General features: G+C 40.6%; 1 protein-coding gene across 1 annotated transcript in view; it reads right to left on the bottom strand.

The window, feature by feature from the left end:
• PITPNB (phosphatidylinositol transfer protein beta) overlaps positions 1-26,124 on the bottom strand; it is a 61,865-nt gene that overhangs the window by 3,895 nt on the left and 31,846 nt on the right. Inside the window, exons 8-10 of the mRNA XM_060120916.1 lie at positions 17,702-17,779; positions 4,827-4,937; positions 2,917-3,039 (exon numbers count right to left, since the gene is read on the bottom strand). Coding sequence (XP_059976899.1) covers positions 2,917-3,039; positions 4,827-4,937; positions 17,702-17,779 — 312 coding nt within the window. The remainder of the gene's footprint in view (positions 1-2,916; positions 3,040-4,826; positions 4,938-17,701; positions 17,780-26,124) is intronic.

Genomic DNA, 26,124 nt, shown 5'->3' with positions numbered 1-26,124 from the left:
GAGGGAGGACAAAAGGAAGAACAAGCGAACACAGGAACAATGTATGAGAAACAATGGACACAAGGACAGGCATCAGAAAAGACAGGCATTCACAACAACGGCCTAGAGACAATTCAATGAGAAAATTAGAAAAGAATGGACAGAAAAGGAACACATGTAATAAACACATTTCTGAAGCTCAACCCTTCCCCCCTCTCCCGATCCCTCCTGAAGGTCCAGTTGAGAACATGCATAACGTTGCCCTAAGTACTCCTTCCGTTGCTGGGCCTAACCCCAGTATTCCTCTTCAGGATTACAGGCAGGGGCATTCCTCTCATGCCTAACCTCTTGAGATGCTACGCCTTCTCTCCAGGGCCAAAACCCATTTGAAAGAAATCCAATTCTTCAGATATTTGTGAGTTAAGAAGAGAATTATAACACATCACATTCTATCATCAGGTGTCAGGGAAACAGGACCTCAAGAAAAGGGGAAATTCCTCCGTGGTGAAGAGGACTTGAAAATGTTACGCCTCTTCAGGAGGCAGGTGTTTTCTGGGTAGGCATTTTGGCCTGTGGGCATGATGCTGCCCAGACTGAGATGCTCACTAACCAACTGTTAGGACTCAGAGCAGCAGCAACGGGCTGTGGAATAAAGCACTCCCCAGTGACCTAGAACAAAATAAATGGGCTTTAACATTAAGATGATCAGCATTTAACCCTGCAATCTGACTTGAAGTATTTTTGAAATATTTAACAAAGATACTGCCATGGATTCCCAGCCTTGAACCAATGACAGATTTCTACCAACTTCATGAGGGAATTTGTCAGTTTAAGCCATGTGGATACAATAATGATGCTTTCTAATAAACTGGGCTTCTGTGTAACACTTCTTACACCTTCTTTTCGAGTGCGATTCCCAACTCACAAGTAACAGATGTGCATGGAGAAGCAGCTGAGCCTGCAGGCCCTCTGCCACAGGTGGCAGCCACAGTCACCACCTCCTGTCAGGGCTCTCCCGTTGGCGCTGTGTTCAGGCACCTTGAGACTAAAAACTTGTGAGGGAAGTAAGCACTCCCCTGGGGGAAGACAAGGCCTCGGCCAAGTTCCGTCCGAGGGGTCCAGAGCCCAAACCAGGGAGGGCTCCATTCGTTACCCCTTCAGCCATCACCACTCTTCCTCATGCTATGGACGGGCCTTCAGCATAGAAATCAAAACCAAATGAAAACCTCCTTCCTGAGAGTTCGAATCAATAAATATAAGTCCATTTTCTGTTTCTTCTTCGTGTTGGCAAATCGTTTTTTGGAGATGCCAAGGCTGTACCATAAGCTTAGTGGGAATGAATGTGTAATCCTGCTGCTTTCTTCTTGATGTTCAGCTGACACCGGAGGCAGAGGTGGCAGCTATTACTGGAGCCTGGAGCACCTGGAAGGAGCAAAACCAGGCAAGGCAGGAGGAAAGGACTAAGACTGGGTGGTGGTGAGGGGTGCTGCTCAGAGAAGGGAACCTGACTCTTGAGAAAGGGAAGACAAAAGTGGGAGAGAGGCATTGGAAGGAAGGTAGCAAGTACCCACGACTTACTCTTGTCCGTTTAAATATTTTGCCTGGGGCCAGCCTAAAAATAAGGGTGTAAGGGATGGTCTTCCATGCTTGCCATCCTATCACCTTACTCCCAAGATCTAGAACTCAGAGCCATACTATTAGTATGAGAAATTGAGGTCAGAGAGGCCTCTATTGTCTGGCCTGCAAACCAAACCCCAATTTATAATGTTGTCACTATGGGAAAACATGTTCCAAATCTCAAAAACTGAACTTAAAAACGTTTGGAACAAAATCCATTCATAAGCTGGAGGCTGCTTAACGTTTACTTTATGTATAAGATAAGGTTAAAACATTTTATTGCCTTATAAAGAAAATATGTCCTGGTCCTCTCAGAAGGTTTGTATAAAGCTAATTAGAAGCAGATCTGCTGTAATCACCAAAAGTAAGCAATTTTAAACACAGATTCTTTACAATGCTATGTGCCAGACAAATAGATTTCCTTCTGTGCCAAAGAACCTGATTTGTTGCCATTCTCCTGTGATTAAATGGAGTTCCTGCCTCACACACAGGCGTTCGTCAAACACTCCCGCCCGCCCACGGGGCTTCCCAAACTGGGACTGCTGGCAGGACTCTGGATGCCTGCATGGAAACCACAGCCTACCCTGGACATTCCTCGGGTTTACTTCCCCCGTGGGGCCTTACTTCCAACAGAAAAGAAGCGCAGCCCAGAGCAAAAGCAAAACCAGACGCATGCAAGAGTAAGTCGGGGAAGAAACCACTCTGGGAGAAAGGGGGTGCTCTTGAGCTGCAGGGCCGGCTCTCTGGTGCGGGAGGAGCTGGGGTGGGCTTAACTTTGAGAAACGGCATGCAGACCTCCAGCCCAAGGATCACCTGAATTTCTGCCTAAAGCTTGTAAGAAATAAGGAGACACTGCTAGTTGTGGGATGGGAGGAGGCACTTCTGCGATCAATGACAATACTACTAGCCTTATCTTATCTACAGAATAGCGAACTAGGACTTACTGTGCTAGCATTAATAACTTACTGCGATAACAAAATGACAAAGGCAACTTGGCCTGATAAAGTGAATGCCTAAAAGGACTGCGAACCAGGCACCAGCATGGACAACCAATGCATGAAAAAGAATACAAGACCACTGAACATTTTACACGTAACGAATTCTGGATCAACAAAGTTCTAATTTACTTTCACGAAAGATGCTCAACAAAAGAGAAATCAGAATAAAAGGATATTAGTGTCTAAGAAACTGGGTTTTGAGGATATAGAGATTAAGAAATGGCTTTCAATAACACGTTTCCTAATTTTAAGTCTATACTTACTAAGCACACAGTTTTAGAAAGGGGAAAGTGGAGAATTTCCCCAGAATGGGAAGTCTTACTGTTTCTAGTTCTTTCTGAGTTTCATCTTCCATTCTCCTAATATCTTCCATTGTCAGATCAATCCACTTGTCAATCCAACAAAAAAGCTGGCGATGAAAGTTTGTAAATATCCTTTTTTCTTGCTTTTAAAACAAAGAAGAAAATGATTATAAGACGGCAAAACTCTAACATAACATATTAACTTTATGTGCCCCAATTAACCCATGAAATCTACATATTCTTGGTTTGAAAAGACCACTATTTCAATTAGTGAAAATCTTAATTCCGTCCTATTAACATTTTGTAAAACAAAAAGAAAAATCTCCCTTTGAAATGTGAAACAATCCTCCTTGCAAAAGCAGAATGATTTACCAGAAACTGAAAACAAATGTGGTGGGCATTCTGATCCAACACGAACTCCTGCTAGACCCGACTTAGTTTTACCTTTTTCTAATGTCAGTGACTAAAGGTCAACTTGATTTCTTCTGCTATAAAATCATACACTGTCATTCTTAACTTCTCTGCAATTCAAAGAAATATTGTGATGTAGAATACAACATGTACTTAAAGAAGAGAGTTCTGGGTTCTTTAGAATAATGTTTTATTAAATTAAGAATTCTTATATACTCTCCATTAATTTTTCTGCTCTACTGTTATTAGGTACATACACACACACACACACACACACACACACACACATATATTTAGTGGCTTTAACATATATAATTAGTGGCTTTAATTGCTGGATTATTTAAGTTTTACTACACTTTCCCAAGAAGCGAGAAAAGTGCAATAAACAGTGAATACTTTAGTACGTTTGGACAATCGACTTAAATTTTTTTTTCCATGAACAGGATGGACTTTATCAATTACATGTGTACCTTCTATTTATCAGAACTGGATTGTTAATCTATTATTGTGATCCAAGAGGAAGAAAAGAAGCCAGTATTTACAGAGTGCCTACTGTGGCCAACAGCAAGCAGGCCCAAGAATAATGAAAGTTTCCAGCACTTTAAGATCCTTTTTTTTTTTAAACATCTTTATTGGAGTATAACTGCTTTACAATGTTGTGTTAGTTTCTGCTGTATAACAAAGTGAATCAGCTATATGTGTAACATCCTTTTTTAAAAAAAATGTTAGAGCAGTTACAGTTTAAAAGTAGAAAAGTTACAGTGAAACTCAGATGCACCTAGTTGTGGGAAGTTCAGAGATATAACAGGGGCCTCTATATAATGATAATGGAATGAACTATTCACCCTATAGGAAAATTAAATACCAAAGAAACTTTCCATGTTCCTCACATGTTTACAACCATGTGTTTCTATGCAACTGCAATTCTCCCCTCTTTCTACATCAAAATACTTGTGTTACTTTCAGTTGAATAAAGAAGACATAAAAAAGAGGTAATTAGAATCTGGATCCTCAGATTATGTTACCCTAGGTTCAGCGTAACTATTCTCAGTGAGGATCTCTGAAGAAGACATCCCACCAGAAGGTGGAAAGTGCACAGGGCACAGAAAGTGTGTGTCAGGAGAGACCTGTGTGCAGGGGCTATCAGCCGAGCTGGGACAGAGGAGCCTCAACATCAAGGCATGGCCTCTCCCTCCAGCCAGTGCCAGGACCCTGGGTACCCTTGGAGACATGCTGGACGTGGAAAGGGCGCTCTACAGAAGAGCTGGGCAAACCATCAGAAAAGCACTTTGCACCAAAAACCGCTATGCTTTTCTCCAAAGAAAGCCCCTTAAAACCTCTGCTGGCATCTGTTTTTGCTGTTTGTAGGCAGAAAAAGGAGGGCAGAGAGGAATTACACAGAGGGGCAATAATTTCATCTAAACGAGATGGAAAAAGTGGCAAAAGAGAAAATATACCATTAATAGCTTCTTCAACTCTTAACCTAAATTTAAGTCACCATCCTCTGAACAGACTTTACCTTCTGAATGAAGTTTTCTACTTTGCTTTGCAGTCCCCACCACTTGAATTTGATGGTCACCAGCTTATAGGCACACATCTGAGGACAGTCAGGGTTGCTTGCCAACTCCTTCTGCATGAGGAAAATTGAAAATGGGCAATCGTGACTTAAAATTGACTGTTGTGTAACAACATCACAGACGTACATGAAGAAAATTACAATCTCATATGTGTTTAATTCAGGTATTTGGAAATTTGAAATCATTTTAGCAAAAGCAGCAGTATTCCCCTGCTGCAATCCCTCCTTCCACAGACCAAGTTACTTCCTGGCTCTACAATTTAATAGGCACAGTGCTCCGCCTCAAATTACACTATTCATATTTCAGATTAAACACCAAATTCAATTCACATCATATCAATAGTGAGCCTTTACTACGTAAAGGTTCTCATAACACCATTATCGCACTCCCACCGTGGATGTGGTGAGGTCTCATCCATTTTATTGAGCCTCAATAAAAAAACCATGAGGAAGATTAGTCGTCTTCTTGTCTTCAAACACTGGCAAGTGGAGGGGCACTGTTTTTTGTGTTTTTTTAAAAATTTATTTATTTTTATTTTTGGCTGTGTTGGGTCATCATTGCTGCGGGCCTTCTCTAGTTGCAGTGAGCAGGGGCTACTCTTCATTGCGGTGCACAGGCTTCTCATTGCGGTGGCTTCTCTTGTTGCAGAGCACGGGCTCTAGGTGCGTGGGCTTCAGTAGTTGTGGCTCGCGGGCTCTAGAGCGCAGGCGCGCAGGCTCAGTAGTTGTGGTGCACAGGCTTAGTTGCTCCGCAGCATGTGGGATCTTCCCGGACCAGGGCTCGAACCCGTGTCCCCTGCATTGGCAGGCAGATTCTTAACCACTGCACCACCAGGGAAGTCTGGGGCACTGTTTATTAACTGAGGTATTTTTCAACCGAAAGCGGGGACATTTAAAGGGATGTAGCAGCAAAAGTGATCTATAATTATCAAGTATTTGAAGGCAAATCCCATACATCCGGACTTTAACTTCCATAAATCATTACAACTCATAGTTTAAATGTAGTAGGGAATCAAATCAAGAGTTAGGGTAAAAAAGGAAAAATATTAAAAAAAAAGAGCAAGGGAGAGAGAGGGGGGACTATGTGGACAGAAAAAAACAAAATAAAATGTTCGCAATTTACTTTCATAAGAAAACCTGAAAAAGCAATTAGAATTTGGATGCTTAAAACATGTCACCCTAGGCCCAGAGTATAAAAACTTACTCTGGATTTTTAGGTTCAGCATAAATAAATAAATAAGTAAATAAACAGGTAGAGAGAAGGAGAGAGAGGAGGCAGAAAAGGGAGAAGAGGAGGGAAAAAACAAATATGGCAAAGTGCTAACAACTGTCCAGTCTAGATGGAGGTGTTTACTGTTCTATTCTTTCGGTTTTTATGGCTGCTTCTGAAAATTTTCATTATAAAAACTGGGTGGGGGGGGATTGCAAGCTATAGTATTGCTGATGATTTCTGTGAAACTTAGTGCAGGCTACTGTCCTAATAAGCACAATATACTAGCATGTTTACTTGGGGGAGAGGGGTGAGTGGTGGGGGAGGGGTGAACCAGGAGCTTACCGCACACATCAGTGTCTTCACCATGGACCCACTTAGCACCACTGTTCTCCCAAGGTGGTATATGTGGGAGACCGATCCGCTCCCGAGCTGACCGAGGAGGGAGCCTGGGACGGGCCCAGAGCAAAGGCAGCCACCAACCTGCCTCTGGAGCTCCCAGTCTAGCATGGAAGGCAGGTATGGTTCAAAGAATCCCAGGTGGCAGAGGCGGACTGCAGGTATGGTCTAGGGGAAGGGCCATCCAGTAAACTCTCAGCCCCAGTTCTGGTGTAATTCCAAGAAGAAAGCTATGTCTCAGGACTGTTACAAAGACTAAATAAGGCAGAGTATGCTCCGTGCTTAGTTGGTGGGACTCGGAGCTTAAAACAGATTAGTTCTCCCTCCCTTATTCTTTCACAGAGTTGTACCTACCACCTTGAATTTGCAAAACAATTTTAAAATAAAGTTTCTCAAAAGAGTAGAAAGTTACGGGGACCCTTTTTATAAAAACTAGAGTGAAAAGATTAAGCAGCCTTTTACAAGCGTTCTTCCCTTTTTCACCACTGTTCTTAGCTTCACACAGCACTCAAATTGCAGAGCTGGCGTCAGTCACACTGTGTGCCACTATCACTTCTTGTCAGCTTGCACTCATACACACCCCCCACTTTCAGTAAGTTCGTTGTGTGTGAACAAATATTACTTCCATTCAGCCACACGTACATAAAATTTTAAAATGATGAACTTCTAGGTCTTATTCTAAAACCTCAAGATTATTCTTCATTTACACAATCATAGCAACCAGACCACATTTCCCCCCGAAACTCTCAATAATGTTCCAGTGTCAAGTGAATTCTATGATACAATATATGAAAAGATTCTATTTTGGTATTATTAATAGGACTCAAAGCCTGTAGAGTCCTGCATGACTGATCAACTTTTCTCAGAAAATGTCTTCTGTAATAACATTTCATCTTCTGAATAATGACCTGGTACATGGATTAAATCAATGAGGCAACATCACAAGCATTTAAATACAAACATTACATACAGTAGACAGTCCTTCTGTAGGTGAGTTCTATGTCAACAGAAGGACTTGGCTAGCTCAGCTCTAGTTTTCCAGTTTCCTTCCCATTAAACAGAGTACCAATGTGAAAATTCAGCATGGATGTGTATGTGTGCACATGCGTGCACACACACATACCCATACTTTATGAACAAGTTTAATTCAGCAAGTATTAAGTGGGCACCATTTACAATCCCATTTGTGCTAGGTGGTATTAGAGGACACACATGTGGCTGGTAGAGAGGAGAGTGACTATGTATAAAAATAATGATGAAACCACTATCCTTGTACGAACAATCCCTATCAGAAGGGACACACCTCTGTTGTGGACACTGTGACCCCAGACTAAAATCACATATTTGTAACTCCCCATCCCGTCCCTGACCTGCAGACCCAGCTCTTAAGCTGGGCTCTGGTGTCTCTAAGAGCAGTCCACAGCCTTCCCCAGGATGTAGCGAGCTTCTCAGTACCCAGCCTTGTTGAAATAATGACAAGGTTGGCCTTTTACAGATCATTTTTTCAATAAGCAGTGAGGCAGAGTGGAGGTACTCTCTAATCCAATAAGTGTCACTGACATGAAAATTTCACATGAAATACAATTTGGGTGTATGTAGAATAAGGCACTTAAAACTGTGAGGTACACCTGCCAAACGGTAGTGCTAGACTCGGAGTAAGGGGACTTGGGTTGCAGTTCCCATTATGCAAAGTAACTTCCCATGTAACGTGGGCAGGATCCTTTACCTCCCCAGGCCTTAACTTCTCTGTCAGTAAAAGCAAAGGCTGGGCTCCACTAGAGCTTTTCATCTTCCACTGACGTGCCACTAAAAGCAGGGGTGAAGGAGTTGAGTGTGAGGGTTGGGGTTGGCCCAGGGCTGCAGTGGGTAAGCTCATGTCCCTGACATTCAATGGCTTGTCTTACAACTTCCTATAATTTTGCATTTTATTCTGTAATATGCTTAGGCTTAACAAAATATCCTCCTGCCCACCTACTCAGGCTGAAATTTCCTCTTGACTGAGAACCTCTGATGCACTACTGATTAGTCCTAAGATACCTTCCAGATGGAACATTCCAAGGTCCTATTAATTACGGGCTACTGAGAGCTTCGTTCTCAAACTCCAAATCATTGGACACCTTGTGCTAAATGAAAACCCTGGGTGTTTCTAAAACACCAACTCTTCAGAATTTCCCCACCATTTTATAAAAACAGCAGGATGAAGCATGGCTCTAATTAAAGAGTAAGCTAAATTTAATACACACATGCCTATACCAAACTGGGGCTCCAAGAACAAAGCACACACGCGTGACTTCAATAATTACCCAAGTTTGTTTCTCACATTCTTTCTAGTGACTTTGGCAAGCTGCTCAAACTAATTAAAGTACTACTGGTAATTTACAAAGTAACACTGGTCTATAGCATTTAGTTTAAAAACTGTAAGTGATGGGACAACAAGAACCAGTTCTCTGAGCTATCTTCCATGGATCTAAAATGTACACTCAGTCTCAATTTGATTTTTCTTTTCCATCCAATTTACAATTATTAAAAAAAAAACTGCAGCGAAGAATATGTAAACCAATTAAAAAAATAAACCAGTGAACAAACAGCCTGCTGCCTTTATTTCTTGGCCTAATTCTCCACAGTATCAATACTCTAGTGTGAGGTACAGAAGGTGACTTACAGAAACACAATCTCAAAGATCCCCGGGAGAAAGATGAGAACATAGAAGCTATATATTTTCATCAGCTATCATTATTAATATGTATGTGATATTTAAGGTCTCACCCCAATTCTAAAAATGACTTATGCAATTCACCTCTTAATCTGTGCTGTGGTCTTAAAACTAGTGATTAAATTAAGAAAACAGCTTTAAAAGTCTCTTTTGGGACTTCCCTGGTGGTGCAGTGGTTGAGAGTCAGCCTGCCAAAGCAGGAGACGCCGGATCGATTCCCTGGTCCAGGAGGATCCCACATGCCGCAGAGCAACTGAGCGCATGCGCCACAACTACTAGGCCTGCGCTCTAGGGCCCACGAACCACAACTACTGAGCCCGTGCGCCTAGAGCCCATGCTCCGCAACAAGAAAAGCCATTGCACTGAGAAGCCCATGCACCGCAACAAAGAGTAGCCCCCACTCGCCACAACTGGAGAAAGCCCGGGCACATCAACGAAGACCCGACACAGCCATAAATAAATAAACAAACAGACAAATAAATAAAAGTCTCTTTAATGATGACACAGAAAATAGTAAACTTGACTACATGTGGCAAATAAAAGGTAAAAGAATCCTTTTGGCATAATCTTTCTGGGGTGGGGTCTGACACTACGTAGTTAAAAAGTTTTAAAGCTGCTCGTATCCTATATATACCATATACCCTTTAACTTGATAATTCCACTTTCAGAAATGCATCCCAATTCATCAGGTAAGAAAATAACACTAGATTTTTTCAGAACAGCGAAACCTTGGACTTACTAAACACCCACTGAAAGAGAGTTGGTGAAATACCTCATAGTTCTTCCAAGCAATCGGCTACTATGCATACAGCCATTAAAAACTATCTTTTCAAAGAATGTGAAGAAAAAAAAATCATAATACCAATATAAATAGGTATCTATGTATAATATAAACATCTACAGCAAAATAAACTATGTGAATTAAGAAATATAACAAATAGCGGTAATTAAATGCTGAGACTACAACTTTTATTTTCAAAACTTCATAAATATGTATTATTTTACAATCAGAAAAAAAAAAAATTAACACGCTTGAAAAACAGACTCTAAAAAAGTTTTTGCCTTCAGCTGAGTATTTTAGGACAAAGATTTACTTCGCCCTAAATTATCTGGGTACTATTTTAAATCTTCATTCATCTTTGACTATAAACAATCTAAATATTTTCCTGCTTCTTTTCTTTTTGATGTTTCATAAATCAAAGCTAAATAAAATCAAGCTAAAAGCTGAATTAAGATCTTTAATACGTAACTTTAGTTCAGCCCACATTTAATTTTTCCTCATCTTAAACTTCTAAAGCAAAAACAAGGTATACATGTAAAGTATTATCAGCTTCAGAGTTATCAGAAGTATTCTTGTGAAAAAATGTGTAACCTTTAAAAAAATGTGAAAAATCTCAATGGGACAAGTATTTGCGACCCCACATTCAGAGCAGTGTTTTAGAATCCAGAGAACCCAAAGGAGTTTCAGCCTTCAGGGAGCTTGCTCCTGGCGCAAAGCAAAGTTTCCTCTTTGGCCTTAAACAATACAAATGTTTTCTGATTCTTTCCTCCTCCATCATTTGAAAAAATAACCCCAAAGCAAATAAAGGCAAAATCTGAATTCAGATCATTCACACCTAATTCCAATCCAGCCCAAACCTAACACTTCCTAACCTAATGTAGCAGTAAATAAAATTATTCTGCTAATGAAAATACAAGTTTTATACAGATTATAGCATGAAAATTTAAAAAAACGATCGAAAATAAAAGGTAAAGAATGGTTGGTCACCAAAAGATAAGAAACAGAAGTTCTATAAAAAATAAAGTCATGGGCTAACATAAGAACCCAAAATGATCACCCATCTCTACACGATTTTAAATTTCATCTGTAATACTAGCTCGCTGTGAAATGTTTCCAAAATTGTATTTAAATAGTTTGTGTATTCACTGAATTCCTTACATTTCACTTTTCTAACTATAAATGAAACCCCTAAGCTCAAATCATGTTTTTAATTTAACGACACATATTAGGTTACTCTGAGGTATGTGGATGAGGCCTAAGGGAGAGTAATGTATACTGAAGCCACACAACGTAACTAAACAAAACGCAGGGTGTTTAATTGGAACGGTGAGCAATCAGCCCATGCTCTCCACAAGAACTACTTCCTCGTATCTGTGACAACCAAATACACACAAATGCAAAAGAGGGGGAAAAACACCACCCAAAGGCATTCTGCAAACTCATTTCCTAAAAATGTAGTCCTCTCACAGCTTCATCCTACATGTCAACTGCACATACACTTTTTCCTATTTAAAATGTGTTGGGATAAAGACAGAATAGGTATAAGTTACATCTAACCAGAGTTAATATTTTGCAAGGACACAGCAGTTTTTATAAGGCTCATGCTCCCTTCATATTTCAAATTTTCAATTTTAGGCAATCTGAACGCTCAATTTCAGCTGCTGATTTCGTAATGTTAAGTTTCCAACCCAGAGTTCACTAAGAAAGTTAAAAATAAATGCACTGCTGTGGCTGTTGCCAGCGCCCCCATCAGTAAATATCAACACACGATTACAGAATGTATGTGGAGTATGCGTACCGAAATTTCAAGCAAAGCCTGATGCTACAATTCACAGCCATTCCCTCAATTTAGTTTAGATTTTGGTAGCCATTTGGACAGACCAACACTGGACATTATATTCTCTGTAAGTACATGGCAAGTCCAACACTGATTTTTATTTGGTTTAAGATAGTTAACTTGAATTCAGCAAATACTAAGTATCTGTAAGTATCTACTATGAGCAAACCCCGTGCTCAGCACTGCACATACCAAGTGAGCCGGACACAGAGCCTACGGCTGAGAGTTCAGAGAGTGACGGGGGGACGAGGAGGTGGGGGAAGGAAGGGAGTATGAACCCGTGAACCGCCACCCTGACGCAGGACACACCAAGTTCCATGAGCAGGTCATCAACAAAGGACTCGGAAGGGTTCAGGGCAGGAGATTCCTAACTGGTTGGGCAAGTGCTAACTGTTAAATGGAAGAAGTAAACGTGGGATAAAGTTCAAAAGATTAAACTAATCGTAGGTTAAACTAATTTCACAAAAATTGACAGTAAAGCTTACTGCCTGTGAGAGAATGACCAGTCACATTTTCCATGCCTCCAAACTTAGTATTTTTGTAGCTCGCACCCATTTTACTAATCAGAACTTTACTAAGCATGTGCTTCATGCTTGTGTCCAATTACTCCAGGAGTGACACCAAATACAACTGAAATCACAAATTCACGCTTCAAGTGAAACTCATGAAAACTTTATGGCCCTGACTGTCAGGAAGACACTCCGCAAGAGGCCCATCCTGTCAAATCACTCCTTAAACCTGAGTGAGACATCCCATCCGTCCATGCCTAGTCCTTCGGCTCTGCCTGAGAACAGAGGCATTCGGTACCCGAGATAAAGCTAGAACTAATCATGTACCGCTCCTGGGGCACTTAGCTTCTGGAAGACACAGAACGGCTTTTTTGGTGTCCTCTTAGGAGTTGCATAATTGATACACACTAAGGGCAAAATGCCTATTTTTTATACTGAATTGAAAACCTAGTTGCCAAACCAAGTACTCAAAAACAATGAGCCATGTTCTAAGGTCTGCTTTAGTATACATAAGCCACAGTGTGGTCAACTAGAAACTAATTATTAAGCCTCTTTATACCACCCACTATGGGGTTTCAAATGTGAGATTACAGGGAGGGAGCACGTTTAAAATGCCTTCACATCCCTCCTGGACTCAGAGCCAGGTCTAGATGAAGACATAGGAGAGCGCCCTCAGCCCTCCTCCTCCTCGGGCAGCTCAGCAAGAGACAGTGCTCGTTAGCCTCTAGAGGACGAGGACGGATGATCTGGGCTGCTTTCCTGCCGGTCTCTACCTCAGAGAGATTTCCACTGAGGGGTTTCAAATTCTCCCTCATCCCCTACTTCCATTCTTCCCATCCCCAGCCAACAGAACCTTGTGGTATCTCTACTTTAGGCCACAGACAACCAAAACTGCCTTCTTTTCACAGGTGTGGGGGGAGAAGAGAAAGGAGTCTTGGCAGGACAGCAGGAAACAAATCAGCATCCCCATAACCCAGAGATGGCTGCCCTCCACCGGCTTGGAGAATCCAGAACGGCCTCCGCCATAAGTCCAAAAGGAATCTAAAGCGTGACCGCGCAGGTGAACTGTACAACAAACTGCTCTGCAAGGCCAAGCTCCAACTGCCAGAGCTTTTACATAAAATTGAATTAACTGACATAGAAGACAAACTGCACGTGTCTTTATGATTAGAAAGAGAATATTTATATAAAGATATATAAAAAGATAATACAAAAGCCACCACAATTTCTGCATCAACTTCTTTACTCGACCTGATCCCCTAATACCCCAATGTTCAGACACATGTCAAGCACTGTAAGGGCTCTGCAGATGCTTCGGCAAAGCCTCTTACAAAGACCTTTATAGGCCCAATTATTAACTATCATATGTATGTAGACATAGAGGCTGAAGTCTTCATGAGGCATCTGGATTAAATGATGAAAAAAATGAGACCTTGCCATAATCTTCAAAAGTGTTGTTTCAGTTGGTTAAAATGACAACTCCTCACCTCATCAGAGAAGGCAAACTGGAGAGCTAAAGGAATCCACATGCAAATGGGTAAACCATTGGTACCGGTAGTCATACCAACATCACAACCCCTGAAACATAAAATGAACCAAAACATGGACACGTGCGCACGCACACACACACACACACACACACACACACACACACACACACGCATGTGTGGTGCTACACAGAAGACGTTTACATCCATGAGAAATGCACAATTTTGCCTTGAAGCAAAAATCTTTATAGGTCATAAATCACTCTCCTATTACTATGCAGAGTCACTTAATCAAGTGTTGAACCCTAAATAACAAAATGTAATTCACATGCTCAGATTTTAAAAATTCTTTTTTTAGAGGGAAAATGAATACGTATACAACTAAGGTCTGCACCTCTGGGTTTGTAGTTTTAAAAAAATAATGTATCATACCATAAACTAAAAAAAAGTCTGTACTCCTAACACATACAGGTAATATGAAAATCTATTCCCTGGCAATCCCGTGATCCCCTGCTAGCAAAGGCTCTCTAAACTGTGTGGCCTCTGCTTTATGGCTGACCCGAGTCAAGCACTCATGAAGCACTCATAACCATGAGGGGTAAGGACAGGTGAACCAGGACGTGTTCGGCAATCCCCAGACACCAGAACCAAGGGAACCCTGGACACTAGACAAAGAAAAGGAATAACTGTGTCGTAAATAGGGTAGCATATTCACTGACCGCATTAACCCCAGGAGATGATAGAGGATTTTTATTTCCAAAGACAAAAGCATGACAACAATGATAAAAGCTACCATTTATTGTGCACTTCCTCTCTGCTGGGATTATAACATTCATTATTTAGTCCTCACACAAACCTTCTGAGGCAGTTACTAATATCATTCCCATTTTAGAGGTGTGGAAACCGAGGTTCAGAGTTAGGGTTAAGTTATTTAAGTCACAACTTGTGATAGATTCACGATGGGTTTTTAATGGATCTCCCTTAGTGCCACTGTCACCTAACAGATTCCCTGACCACTGGAAACGTATGACAGGTATTAAGAGAAGAATCAAATTCTGGAAAATACCATGAATAAGAGAGCCACACAACTGCCATGATGCAGGAGGGCAAAACAGTGCAGACTGGTGAGCCGGGATCTCTGGATTAAGAGCCAGAATCTGCTATGTCTCCATGCCTTACACATCTCTGTGACTAGCACTGAATCAGGTGCTACAGAAATGGCAGACGCTTCTCCTGTAACTATTATCCATATTTCTCTGGCCAAGTTTCTAATCTATAAAGTGAAGCAGCTGTATTTACCCCACAGGAAGGTTGTGAAGATTGAATACAACCTTGTCTAATGCCTGGCACCAAAAAAAAGCTTCTTTTCCCTCATCCAGTCTGGTGCAGACAAGCATTAAATACTGCAATGATTCAGAAGGAAAATACCACTGTGGGATAAGTAAGGGAAAGTTTCAAAGCGATCACGGGGTGTGCACTTAGCTGTGACTACCCTTTGGAATGTGTGCTGGTAAGGTGAGTCTCTGCTGAGGGGTATGGAGGGCCTCTGGAGCGGCAGAGGAACCACCAGGCAGCACTTGGACTGGAGCATTCTTCTATACGATCCTGGGTGAGTGGGACCAGAACAGGGTTTCTTCTTCCTTTTTGCCTTAAGTACCATGTATTTCTTCCCTATTCTCATATTTCAGAAGTATAGAAACCTTCAACTATTATCCTTCCCTGGTGCTCCCTTTGGTGCCAGGCAAATAGGGCCTGCTGAACAGCTGCAGGAGATGCTGATAAGAGCAAGTCAGTCCACAGGTTCCTGTTTTTCTGTATGTTGTATCATCAGCTAGTCAATCCTTCTTACTCTTTAGTTTCTATCTCAGCAGTAAGTGATGCTTTTAAGGCCAGTGTTAAATCTCAGAGAAAGACTTCTCCTCTGACTTACTCTTGACTCCCTGAGTTATTTCTGAGATCACAGTAACTCACTGAAATTCAGTTAAACAGTAACCCAACTTATGAGAGTAGCTGCACCTACCATCTTTTGGCTCAAGTCAACAACCGACAGGCAAATAGGTAGAATGGTATCACTACCAGCCAGCGCTCTCCCTGAGAAATAAGCTATTGTTTAACCCCCTCACCACACACACACACACACACACAAAATGGGGGCAATAATTTGCTATACTGCAACCTGAAAAAATGCAAAATTTCACAATTTCTAAAAACGAAACCTATTCTAGAATTTTAAGTAACCATTAATGGATAATAAAAGACAAAGCAATGTTAGTTAAAAAGGTAAAAATCTTAAATAAAAAAGCAGTAAAACTCATATTCCAAGTTCCTAAAGGTTGGAAATCAGGTAAAAGTCATAGTGTCAAACTACCCTTGCTGCCTGTTATAAAACTGGTTAGGAGGTGCTACAGGAAAGATGTGCACCCAGACACAATAGCCCACCACATAATATAGCATCACCTTTTCAAGTTTATACCTGAAAAATTGACAATTTGAAAAAAATTCAACATTTAATCCACCTCCAAGTCTCAATTTCATGGCCCTCTATTCCCTGAAAACTATCATCAGCTAAAGAGCTGGTACTTATTGGGGCCAGAAGACCTTTGAGAAGATACGGCAACCTTAGAAGCAGACACCTGTCTGCTCTAGCACAGCACTCTCTTTTAAGGCCCGTGTTAAATCTCAGAGAAAGGCTTCTCCTCTGACTCAGGGTGAGTTCTAAAGTTCACAGTGAGAAATCTTGAAAAGGGGTGGGGAATTTTTTTTTTTTTAAATCCATGAGAGTAAATTTAGAACATGCATACTGAACTTGTTCCTTAATTTTTTTTTTTAAGTGACATATATCACTTTCTGGGTATTAAAAGTCTCTAGTCATGGCCATTGAACTGAGAGAATCTTGAACCAAACTCTATCCAGAGAACAAATGTGAAAATAATTATGAATCATTTCTTATAGAAGAAAGTCTCATTCTTCATTTTAATTGATGTGCAAGACTGTCCAAAATAGTCCAACACCCATGGAGAACCACTCACTGGGTTCTTCCTGTGGGGCTGTTACAGTAATCCCCTATCTGCAAGCAACGACTAACAGTATTTAGTTGTCACTTGCAGATAGGGGACTACTGGAACAGTAATCCTAGACATCATTTATCGATGACCTGTGACTGGCTTCAGCATAAACAGATTGGTTACCAAGTAAAACGCTGTTGGCAGAAAATCTGCTCTGGGCATGTTTAGGTTTTTATGCTCCTCTTCTCCTGTCAAATTAGCTGTAATAACTTGCCATCAACACATTAAGCCTTCTCTAAGGGGCTGTCATTTAGTTTAGCGGATGTCTTTAAAATCCATTATATTTCTATAGCAATTTAAATTATTACCCTAACATTGCTTTTCTTACTTCCATGAATAAAGTAAGGATGTGCTTTTTATTAGAAAACAACTACTTGCCATCAAAATTGTTCTCTGGTGCCCTGCTTTCCGAAATGTAACTATTAAAAGGCCAGGAACATGAGACCGGGGAAGGGGAACTTGTTCAGTTTTTACCAAGACTAAATTTAAACTATCAACCTTCACTTAACATGGATTTTTGTACTGCTTCAAGTCTCAAAAGAGAACATTACAATCCCCAAAGACTAAATCACTTGTCTCTTTTAAGAGTTATCAGAATAGCATTATGCTGAAAGTGACAGCCTGGCTCTGTTCTGTTTGTTAATGCAGCACAGACTTGCTGGCCAACTGCAACTGGCTGTGAGTCCTTATCACAAATAAAACTATTTTTGTGCCATTTCTGTTTTTCACTTAAACGTCACCAGCTCTTCCAGACTCAGGACCTGTCAAGTGTTCTGTTGCCAAGACTCTGCCTGTCAGAAAGGTCAGCATCCAGTACCTTCCAGTTGGGTCCCAAAGGGCCTCTCTTGGTTTTGACTGACTGGAATAACGCTGGGTCTTCATCAGCTTTGTAGTCCTGCAAAGCAAAACAAAGTCAGAAGCAGAGAAGAAAACCAGAGAAAATTCTTTAACCTTGCCAGAACAGTCCTCTGCAGCTACTAAACACATGACAGAAACTGACGGGGCTTACTGTGCTTTGCATAAACGCAGGAAAATGTTTCTATACGATATTAAGTTCTCAGTTTGGTTCTCTTTGCTTTAAGCTTTTACCTTGTAGCAAAACAACTACATAATAAAAAGTAATAAAAGTCCTGACTAACAGTCCACCATGACTGGGTTGCTGGATAGCTATCTCTAAGAAATCTTCCAAAACTTTTCAACAGTTTCAGTACTTTGATATATTATATATTCAGTACTTTGATATACATATAATCACACTCAAGAAATAAAGCCGACCCATACCAGTTTTCACAACACCCCTAGATGAAGACACTGGACTCTAATGCCTGCTGGAGAGCAACCCCCATGACTGCGAACACCGATCAGAACCACGGATGCTGTGGCATCCCTTGAGCTCTGCCACGGCTGGGTCTGTGGCGGATGCCTCAGTTAGGAGGCCAGCCACTCCAAAGCCTTGTTCGTGGAGAGCCATGGGTACGCAGGCAAACCTCAGGGACTACACTCATGTCAGCCCTGCAATGCCAAGTGAGGTGAGTGAGGGCTTTACGACTCCATGTGGGACTCAGTTATATCATGCCATAGGGAACAGCCCTAAAATCTAGGTTTTATAGGAGGTTTTGGTGTGTAAATACTGTTTCCCTTAATATCCTCTTTCTGATAGAATGGAAAACATGAAAGGAGTAAACCTTTTTAATCCTATCTGCTTTACAAAAGTTCTTTGGTCATTACACACATACATACACACAATCTACAGATAGAAATTAAAAAACTACTTTTGAAGAGCTACCATCCAGATTTTAAAAAAGAAATGAGTTGTAACAGTAACAGTGAACAGAGGTCAGTTGAAAATACAAAAGGAGAGCCCCTTTCTTCTTGAGCATAATTTTTAAACCAGGGGTCCTTCACAGCATTTATGTAGGGACCACATACTTTGAGAAAAATGCCCAGACAAGTCAATATAAAAAAAATCATTGTTTTAGAGATAGGGGCAGTGCAAGCACTGAACACATGCCAAAGCATAATACAAACTTTCAAAATCAAAGAAAACATGCTGAGAAGCAGCCAATCAAGACTCAACAGTTATTCAGTAAATGCATATGACATGTTAATAATTCCTAAAGAGAAAGTTATAAATAGATTACGTGAGGAAGGAGAAGAGTGAGGTTCGGGTAGACAACAAAACTTTAAAGAAAGATAACTGGGCAAATGTGTGACCTTGAACTCCTAACCGCTGTCTTCTAAGAAGCTACAAAAAGGTCCCCCAGAGGGTTAAGACGATTACGCAGGCAAACTCGGCTGGCCATGCTGAGCCTTACTGCTAAAATACGCAACATGGCGCAGCTACAGGCACGAGGTCAGTCAGCACTGTCCAGGAATGACAAACTGGGATGAGCCAACTGCAAGGAGTCAGACAACTGGAGTTAGCTGGTGTGTCTGGGCACATCAGCAGAAAGTTCAATTACTGTCAGCTAACATGAATTCTTAAATTCCAATTTAGAACCGCACCCTAAAAATTAACAACTTCACTGCTGACTGAGAAAAGAATCAACTGTACAGGTGGTCTCAAGACCTGGATTCACAGTGAGAAATCAGCTGTCCTACTAACAAATACTTGTAACCCCATTTTCTTCTAGGTCAGAGGCTTGGAAACCCAGAGATAAGCTCAGTTTCCTCCAAAACTGAAAATATTTAACATTATATCAAATAATCACTTTTGACATCCTCTCCCTCGATTCAAGGTCTATTTATTGAACAGCCATCACAGAAAAGGTGCATTACATATGCACCATGCAGTGCACAGGATGCTAAGCTAAGAGGCAGTCTAAGGGATCTAAGGACACAAGGAGAGCCAACACCTGGTTCTGGCTCCTAGAAAATCAGTCTAGCTGGGAGCAAAGCAAGAGAGACAAAGAAACGGTAATCGAAACCCCAGGGGCTACATGTTGACTGCCAACAGAGAATGGAGAGGAGAGTTATAGAAAGAATTGAAACCAACCGACACCAGCCAAGGAAATGTATTTTTAAAATGAGTTTTAACATCATGTTTAAAAGTAGAAAAATCTTACTGCTAAAGAACACTGTGTTAAATTTTTTTATGATAAAATTTTAATTATCTGTATAATGCCCAGAGGTCTGACCAGTGTTTAACATTTAACAGTTCATCCCATTTGAACGAAAAATACTTCCTTTTTTCTTTTTTACTAACTGGGGTGTGACCTTACTGGGGGCATGATGCTCAAGTTTTTGCTTTTTACAAAATCGAAGATATTATGGAGCCTGGCATGAGTTGAATAGTAAACACCACATTTCCTGAATCTAAGAGGCTGCCAGTTACAGGATGCTCCATTATTTTATGTACCATTAAGAAGGAAAACACTAAGCCAATAAAACATGCCACAACTGGAAGACAAATCTGACGAAACAGAGACTGCAGAACTATCTCTGAGGATGCTAAACTCACCAGCTCCAAGAGAAAGAAAAAGCAAAATCCACAAAACAAAGTGTACACAAGTATCAGTAGGGCTGACAGTATACAATAAGGGTAGTACGTAAACCAAGGCAGAACTAATTTAAGAAAAGCGAGCTTGGTCTAAAAATTGTACCAGCATAAATTATTTTCATGTAGAGGTAAACTAATTAAGGGGTGACTCACCCCAGGAGCTGGGTCTAAGCATGATTACAGCACCAGTGAATGTGAAAATGTAAGCCGTTGGATTAGATGGACTTTTGGACAACACTCCTTTCTCCTTCCTAACCCCACCCAGCTCCGCTCCATACCACGGCGACACCTTAAGGGATTTTCAATGCCTATATGACATAGATTCATTAACTGAAGAACATGGAATAACACTTTAAAAGTTCTCCACTCTGGACCTAATATACTGATCCTGAAAGTTTATTTCCGAGCCTTCATTATTAGTGCTGTTCACTGGATAACTTTTCTGAACTACGGATTCACAAAATTATAGAGGTGAACTGCACCTTGAAGACCACCCAAGTCGCTTCAATTCACAAATGAGGAAACCACAGTCCAACAAGAAGGTGGCAATGGCTCACCTACCTGAGGACTTGAACACAAGCCTTCTTACCCTCTGTCCTGGGCTCATTCTAGTCCAGCACACAGGAGGACAGCAGAAGGGTGTCCACAAAAGCCAGATAAGCAAAACACATTTCAAAAACACCAAGAAGCAGCAGCACCAGAGATACCAAAGTGGATTTTCCTATAAGGCATCAGTGTGTGCATATAAAATATCACACATACACATATATACATATATCTCCAAAGCTAAGTCTTCCCTCTCCACTTTTTTCTCTTGAATACAAAGCAGCAAACATTAAGGATATACTGAAAATGCAACAAAACCCAATTATTAACAATAGCACCTTAACCTTGACAGATGAGGATAATGCATCTTGTCAAAACCTAGGAATTTTTTGGTGCTTTTTAATGTTAGTTTGAATACGTAAATGTTTAATCAGTTGAATTAAGTAGCAAGATATTAAAAAGCAGGAAGCAGGTGTGGTTTTAACAACCTCAGTTTTGTATCTCTATAACAAACATTTAATTTTTTGAACAGTATCTTTTTTGCTACAATTTTATTGTTGGGTAGCTAGTTTGGTCTTTCTGTATATGAAAACTGGCCGATTTATATCCGTATCACAATGAACAAATATATTCCTTCATGTATGACAGTTTCAGCATACAGAATGCAACCTCCGCTACCAATTATAGCTGCAAATGAGCAATAGTGTGGAATGAGACAGCCTGCTGGCTTTGTTAGTATTCTGTCTCCTTTGGGATCCCGTGGGGAAAGGGGAAGCTCTGATGAAGAGAAGCCCTTGGCTCATGGTTTATTGTGCTTGCCACCAGCTGCAGACTTCTCATCTCATTAGTTCTTTTAGAATACTGTGGGTGAAGACAGCTGTAGCCTACTTGAGTCTTCAGCTCCTGGGTATTCTGAAGGCTGAATTTGCTATGCACTTTCTGTAATCCTTGGGAAAAAAAAGAAAGCAAATTCACTAGGCCAAGGAAATGTATTTTTAAAATGAGTTTTAAAATCATGTTTAAAAGTAGAAAAATCTTATTGCTAAGGTGCACTGTGTTTAAAAATTTTTATGATCAAATTTTAATTGTCTGTATAATGCCCAGACGCCTGGCCAGGATAAGGAAGGGTTTAGTAAAACCATCATTATCAAGTTAGGTGTAATGTCCCCAGACACTGCTTGCTCCACCAATGCTAGCGCCTGAACAACAGAAAAACACAATGGTATCAGCATAAGGTAGATTCAGATAAGTGTTAATACAGCTCTATTTAATTGAAAACTCTTATTTAAGTAAAAAAGGCAAGTCAAGACACCCTTTGGAGAACAAATAAAATAAAATATGGTAAATAAATGGGTTACTGAGACTCCATGCTAGAGCCACAGAATACATTAATTAAATTCTTATAAATAACTGTTTTCTGTCACTGGAATACAAAAGTTGGGCTACCTCTTGGGTGTACATCTGTTACTCACTACAGTTCTCAATAGAAACTCTCAACAGAAACCAGATTCATTTTGAAGACAAAGAATATTAGTTTTACGGGGCTTCCCTGGTGGCTCAGTGGTTGAGAGTCCGCCTGCCGATGCAGGGGACACAGGTTTGTGCCCCGGTCCGGGAAGAGCCCACATGCCGCGGAGCGGCTGGGCCCCGTGAGCCATGGCCGCTGAGCCTGCGCGTCTGGAGCCTGTGCTCCGCGACGGGAGAGGCCACAACAGTGAGAGGCCCGCGTACCGCAAAAAAAAAAAAAAAAAAAAATTAGTTTTATGAATCTTTTAGCATAGTGGCTGTCCCCCAAAATGCAAGTAAAAAATCTGTGCTGAGCCAACCCAATGTCCTAGAGCCAGACTGAACTCATGATTATAAATGGGGGAGTGAGGAGGTGATGGGGGTAGGCTGGTAAGAGCTTCTTAACAGCTTGTGGAAAAATTGAGATGAGCTCCAGATACCAGAAACTGCTTAAAGAACCATGCCTGGTTACCACAGGTGAGGTTACAGTAAACTAAGGAAAGGAAAAGAGTGCCCAATCCACATGCACTAGCAACTCCTTGACACCTGCTCTCCCCAAAGAGAAACAATTCTACAGGGTAAACAAAAACTTGAGAAAGATATTAGGATCCTGCAGCCTGCTGTAAAATGCCTTCCTTTAGCACAAGATGATTAATTAGGTGTCTATTCAAATAGCTCAAAGATAATCATTAAGTTTAAAATGCACAGGTATTGCTGCTCAACTTAGCAAAGCTCATTTCTTCTAATCACATCCTAAAAGTAAAGACCAGGATGGGGGAAAGAGCTGAATTAAACATGTAGATAAACAAACATCATCATTTATTAGCACTGCCCTGTATTTTCCAGTACTGTGGCACTTAGAAAAATGGAGTTCCCAGATTCTATCACCATTGACCCAGTGCATAGCTAACTGGAGCTGAGAAAACTCAAGCCAGACTCTAAAAGGGAAGTCCATTTAAAAAAAAAAAAAAAAAAAAAGTTTGCATTAAATTTTGCAAGTAACAGAGGTGTAAAGAGAAAACATTTACTAACTTGTTTAAGAAACTCATTTCAACAGTTATTTTCAAATAAGCAATTTTCTTTCCTATTTTTAATCACATCTCCCCAGTGACTCCTCACCCTTTCAGGTTCCCATAGAGTACCATTAATGTAGTATAAGTAAATCTCATTAATTCAGGTCCTACCACCTTGGAATTCATAATAATTCGGACAGGGGCTAGACTGAAGTTTATCTTTGTATGATCTATGAAAAAAAGATTTGCTACACAAATTAATAGAGTAACAAGATCTCAGGAGGGCTGTTTAAACAGTTCAGAAGTGTTTTAGAGCAATTCAGAAGCATTCATTTGCATATAATTATTATGCTAATTACAAATTATTCTTATCTATTCATTAAAGCAGATTCCCAAAGGACCACTAATTGTCAATAACTTGTTGGCCTAGTTTCTGTTACTGAATGTACCTCAGAGGAACAAAACTGCATTAAAAAATATTCTCTAATTCAACACTCTCATTAATCCTTACTGGCTTTCCACCAATGAATCTTTAAAGCTGAATTTTTAAACAACTGCCCTGAGAACTGAGAAATGCAGTCAAACCTACACACCCAAACAGAACACTTTCTTGTAATCTTTTCAATCTCATAGAGACGCTGCACAGAGACCTGGGGTGGGCGAGCTTGGCGGACAGGGGAGGAGGACAGACGCTGTCAGCAGAGCTCTGTGCTGAAAGGTGGCCACAGCCTAGAGCACTGCTGGGCTAGAGCACAGCTAGAGTAATCACCTCCTCCATTCCTTCTCATCTTGTCCGAATCACAGCCAGAGCCTGCCAACACTGTCATGTTTATGAAGGCAGACCCCCAAAGCCTTTGGAAGGTTGCAAATTGATAGAGAAAGAGAAAAAAACTCAGAATTTCGGTTACGAAAAGAAGTTACAACCAAAAGCCTGATGTGACAGTCTCCATCTCCTACAACCTGGCAGGGAAACTAAATAGTTGGGCTCCAGAGGCTGGGTTCCTGGAGAGCCCAGGGCTGGAGGGTACTCCCCAGCCCTCCTCTCAGGGGTCAGTAGGCTACTGGTTTGGATAAGCCTGTGTTTCATACACAAATATACAATATATTTGTTACTGTTACATTATATTTATTATTATATGTTTATATAGTATAGCATTTAAAAATGAAGACATTTTAAACTCTTAAAACCAATGAAATAAGTTTCAACATACCAACAAGTCAGTTTTATTAAAGATGATTGTTAAATATATATTTTAAAATTAAACTGCGTATGCCTAAAACATAAACAATATGTTTAGGAAAGTTTTGCTTAACATAAATGCATTTATTTCCTTAAATGACAGTAGATCACAGAACGTATTACATCAAATTCCTTACACTAAAATGGGAATGTCCTCTTGAAAATTCGCAGGGTGAGCCCTCTCCAGTAAAATGTCCATTTTGGTTCATGATTTGGGCTTCAGGCACAGCTGCATCTAAATCCCAGGACCCCCTTAATTCCATTAGCACCAATTTAACAAACACTAAATGGGAAATAATTGCAGAAAAAATTTTAACTTTTTTTTTTTAACAGCAAGAGCAAAATCTGATCAGCAGCATCATTCTTGCTACCATTTTAGGAAAACTTACTTATGTTCCAGGCACACACTTCCTCCTAGTTAACCCTCACAACCTTGGAACAAAGTTACTAACATTGCCACTGGGGGTGAGGAAGTGAAGTTCCTTGCCCAAGTTCACGGTGGCTGAGCAGAGCCGGGACTCAGATGCTGCTCTGTGGACACCCAGGCACCACGAAACTTTACTGCAAAAATGTGATGTGATTACACTTCATCACTTGATAAGACTCAAGTACCCTAAGGGATGTTTACTCCCACTCGGTCTAGAGAACCTCTCCTTGAGGGCTTTACACTGCTGAAAAGGGCTTTTATAAGGAACAGACTTTAAAAACTTGATTTGGAGCTGTTTATGCTCATTTCTTTAAAAATATCTGCCGTTAGCTGCTCAAAAAAAACCCATTTTCTAACTCTTACCAGACAATTTCTCCCCCCTAGGAACTACTTCACACCTGACCACCTCCACCACCCTCCCTTTTTTTACTTTGAAATCATGGAAGAGATTAGAAGTAAATACCAATAACAGGTTCTAGTGGAAAAAGTATTTTCCGCAACATAAGCTTGTACACACAGAGTTTTCAGAGAAATTTTAAAATTCTTGCTAAGATTTAAGCAAGCATGAAATAAGCAATGTGCTCTTTTCCCACAAGAGGGCACTGCCATCCAACTATGCCTTCAAATACACAGGACATTCTCTAAATCCACCACTGGATGCAAATCTAAGTGTTCCAGAGTACTTGACCATGTAAGGCAGCAGAATAAAGTGGGAAACATTTTCACATTTCTTTTTAATAAGAACCATGCTTACACTTATTTATATCTTCTTTGAGAATGGAGAAAAGAAAACACCCTCTGTAACTCACTACGAAAAGGATCTTGACAATGATTTGCTTCACAGCACAGCGAAGGGAGACGAGATAAGCCTTTGACAAGTGAAGTTTCTTAAGCAAAAGCAAAACCACCACTACCTCAAAACCTGTACTTGAGTTGTTCTGTTTTAGTTTCCAGAGGTCAAGGAGGCTACTACTACAAGTCAGGAGCTGGATCACAGCTCTCACCTCTT

Source organism: Lagenorhynchus albirostris, chromosome 14 (genome assembly GCF_949774975.1).
Source record: "Lagenorhynchus albirostris chromosome 14, mLagAlb1.1, whole genome shotgun sequence".
Lineage (NCBI taxonomy): Eukaryota > Metazoa > Chordata > Mammalia > Artiodactyla > Delphinidae > Lagenorhynchus > Lagenorhynchus albirostris.
The sequence above is the reverse complement of the archived record's forward strand: the minus strand, read 5'-3'. Positions and strand labels throughout refer to the sequence as shown.